Genomic DNA, 3,948 nt, shown 5'->3' with positions numbered 1-3,948 from the left:
AAGGTTCGATGACACTAGGGTTATAAGGAATAGATATATGTGGTTACCGAATGTTGTTCGGAGTCCCAGATGAGATCCCGGACGTCACGAGGAGTTCCGGAATGGTCCGGAAGTAAAGATTTATATATGGGAAGTCCTGTTTTGGTCACCAGAAAAGTTTCGGGTTTTACCGGTAGTGTACCGGGACCACTGGAGGGGTCCGGGGGTCCACCAAGTGGGGCCACCAGCCCCGGAGGGCTGCATGGGCCAAGTGTGGGAGGGGACCAGCCCCAGGTGGGCTGGTGTGCCCCCCCCCCCCACCAAGGCCCAAGGCGCCTCCAAGAGGGAAGGGGGGCAAACCCTAGGGCAGATGGGCCCTAAGGCCCACCCCAGGTGCGCCTCCCCCTCTCCCCCTTGTGGCCGCCACCCAGATGGGATCTGGGGGGCTGCCGCCACCCCTAGGGAGGGAACCCTAGGTGGGGGCGCAGCCCCTCCCCTCCCCTTATATATACTTGAGGTTTGGGATGCCCAAGACACACGAGTTCCTCTCCTTCTTGGCGCAGCCTTACCCCTCTCCCTCCTCGTCTCTTGCGGTGCTTGGCGAAGCCCTACTGGAGTACCACGCTCCTCCACCACCACCACGCCGTTGTGCTGCTGCTGGATGGAGTCTTCCTCAACCTCTCCCTCTCTCCTTGCTGGATCAAGGCATGGGAGACGTCACCGGGCTGTACGTGTGTTGAACGCGGAGGTGTCGTCCGTTCGGCACTAGGATCTCCGGTGATTTGGATCACGACGAGTACGACTCCTTCAACCCCGTTCTCTTGAACGCTTCCGCTTAGCGATCTACAAGGGTATGTAGATGCACTCTCCTTCCCCTTGTTGCTGGTTTCTCCATAGATAGATCTTGGTGACACGTAGGAAAATTTTGAATTTCTGCTACGTTCCCCAACAATATGCAGCAGCTGCCGCGAGAAGAAGGAAATGATCAACATGATGAGGAGGATGTGAATGTGCCTCCACTTATAGTTACGGTGAGGATGAACGACAAGTAGAGAAGCAACCTGAACCTCATGGTTACATGTTCAAAAATAACACAAAGGCACTTCAAGACGGCAACTTGGTGACCATTGACAGAGTTTGGCAATTGGACAACATGTTTCTGATGCCAATGCCACAACGACTGAAAGATGTATGCTTGTCATTTGCATTGTTTAAGTTGTTAAGGTGTCGATTTGCAAGGTACAAACTCACCGATGTCATCTCTACAGAGACCCTCAAATTTGTCAGAAGCGTCTTGCTAGAGGATGGTGAACATGAAAGGGCGTTCAGGATGATTGCAGATGAGCTTTCTTTTCTTCATGATCATTACGATTCACCACTCCCAGTCTTCTACTCAGGTAGCTGGTTTACCACAACACTAAGTATGGTTATCTCACTCTTGAGCATAGGTTACTGCATATTTTTTGGGCTGGACGTCATTGAAACGGTGGCTAGGTTTACTAGGGAAATTTCTCAACATGGAGCCACAGTTACTTGCTACTACTTCTGTATAGCGAGGGGAAAGTCTACAGACCACCATTATGGTTTGGACGTGTGTATTTTGATCTAGTGCCAGTGCCGTTACTCATTGTGTTCGTGGTGGTTGCTGAGGCGAGGGATATTGCTTCCCACATATGCTCTAACTGGACCAAAGTAATCCTCACCTGCCGCTGTGTGCACCGTGCCTCCTTGAAGCTCTCTCCCGTCGCCCCGAAATGGGTTGGTTTTTTGTTGGGATGCAGATGCGGCAGGTTGATGAGGCATTGGAGCGACAAAATGGGACAAAGCTCATTGCTTGTCTTACCTGCCTGCCTCCTTCGTTTGCTGGACCAAAAGAAGAAGAATGTTGAAGTACCAATGGCAGTGTGAAGGCTTGCATCATTGACGCCCTGAGAAGCACAAGCAGTGAAGGTCTAAGCAAAGGCACAACTTCCCTGCGCCAGAGCCAAGATGGCCGAAGCCTACTCTGGGCCTGCAGCAACAGCAAAGGTACATCTGACACCATACTTGTGTGGCATATGGCCACAACCATCCTTGAGGCGAGGCACCCGCACCACCAGCAAGATGATCCTCCTCAGCAAACACTGCAAGGTGGGCGGTCTTCTTCAGTTTCTGAGAAGAAGACCGCCGCCACTCACATGTCGTGCTACTGCGCGTATCTGGTGGCCTCCTGCCCCGAGCTACTTCCTGATGATGATGCATGGAGCAAGTACCTCTACAACAAAGTCAAGAAGGACGCCGACCGAGCCCTCACCATCGGCAGCAGCACACCAGTGTCGTCCATGTCGCCAGAAGCGGGGTACCGACAGCTGATCGAGATGTTCGGTGCTACACAGAATCATGAGGTGCTCAAGGATGAGGCGAAGCTCGCGGAGCAGTTCGGCCAACTGACCGGAGGCGAGGAGACGGCGTGGGAGTTGCTGGCTGGGTTTTGGTCGGAGATGATCCTTTACCTGGCGCCATCGGACAACATCAAAGGGCACCTGCATGCCATTGACCGGGGCGGCGAGCTGATCACACTCCTCTGGGCCTTGCTCACCCACATCGGGATTATCGACAGGCCCGGTGACACCGCTGCAAGTGCTCCAGCCACTGGTGTTTAAGTTTGCTCTTCCTATTCATGTACACGCTGATTTGCATGCTTAGCTGTGGATTTCAGTTCCTTTTATTGCTCTTGATTGTAAGTGTGTTTAAGGTCTTGCTTGTTGGGTGTGAGTGCGATTTAAGGCCTTGTTGTGGCTTCTTTTTTCCTCATTTCTAATATTATCTAAGAAGGAATGAGAAGTGTAAGATTGATGAGACCTGGGGCATGGTGCACCAGTTTTACCGCCTCTGGATTATGGCTTTTGGAGTGTGAGAGATATGAAAAGTTGGTGTTGTCTTTCTTGCCGGGGTTGTGATTTTTGAAGCCTGGATCGTTCTAAACCGTTCAGTAGTTACTGGCCTTGGCTTGTAGTAGCCCGTGCGCAAGGCCGGAGGCAGCCGGAGATCGCCGTCCATGTCTTCGACGGGCTGACCATGCCGGCCGCGACAGTCCACAGGCACGCAAGCCATGACCAGACCAAATTGAATGGCACTCTCAAAGGTGACAAACTGTCGACAGATTCACTACACGTGGCACGGCATCGCACCTGATGGTCTCTCCCAGGCTGCAACCACCATACATATATACACATCGTCTGTCACCAACAAGAGCTAATCCAACAGCCAACTCATGCACTGGAGGAAATCTGACAACCATACTTTCAGAGCCCAGCAATGCAGATGAACTGACCATCGTCAATCCCCACAGGCACACTGATACGACGACGCAGATCCTATAAAAAAAAGGCAATTGCGATCGCACACTGAGATTCAGTGCCCCTAACAATCAAGTTCTGCTAATTACTAGTGATACTATGAAAGATGAGACCAATCAAACCTAATGCGTTCCTCAGCAACAAGGTTCAGAAAAGAAGGGAGCATGCACGGGGGGAGAGAAAAAAAGCAAAATAATGATGTCTACTCTACGGGTGTGACACCCTATTCACATTATCCCTAGGAGCATTATTACAGCATTTACCATGTCATTAGCCTGGCTATTGGCTGGCCGGCGGATTCCCCTTGCTAGCCCCATTCACCGCTGGGTTATGTTGACGAATGGCTGGTGGTGTTCCCGTGCCGGTAAGCAAGTTCCTGGCTGGTGTTGCTCCGGTGACAGGAGCCGCATTCCTAGCTGGTGGTGTTCCTGTGCCGGTGAGCAAGTTCCTGGCCTGTGGCGTTCCGGTGCCAGTAAGCGAGTTCCTGGCTGCTGTTCCAGTGCCAGGAGCCGTGTTCCTGACTGCAGGTGTTCCAGGGCCGGGAGCCATGTTCCTGACTGGTGGTGTTCCAGTGCCGGGAGCCGTGTTCCTGACTGGTGGTGCTCCAGTGCCGGGAGCCGTGTTCCTGACT

The 3,948-nt window shown here is 52.6% G+C and overlaps 1 protein-coding gene across 1 annotated transcript in view; it reads right to left on the bottom strand.

Annotated features, from left to right (window-relative positions):
- Positions 1-3,426: 3,426 nt before the first annotated feature.
- The window catches only part of LOC123128683 (mucin-5AC), a 7,073-nt gene continuing 6,551 nt past the window's right edge, over positions 3,427-3,948 (bottom strand). The window contains exon 7 of the mRNA XM_044548746.1: positions 3,427-3,948. Within this exon, the coding sequence (XP_044404681.1) occupies positions 3,597-3,948 (352 nt within the window). The 3' untranslated portion in view covers positions 3,427-3,596.

The sequence above is a fragment of the Triticum aestivum genome, chromosome 6A (assembly GCF_018294505.1).
Source record: "Triticum aestivum cultivar Chinese Spring chromosome 6A, IWGSC CS RefSeq v2.1, whole genome shotgun sequence".
Lineage (NCBI taxonomy): Eukaryota > Viridiplantae > Streptophyta > Magnoliopsida > Poales > Poaceae > Triticum > Triticum aestivum.
The sequence above is the reverse complement of the archived record's forward strand: the minus strand, read 5'-3'. Positions and strand labels throughout refer to the sequence as shown.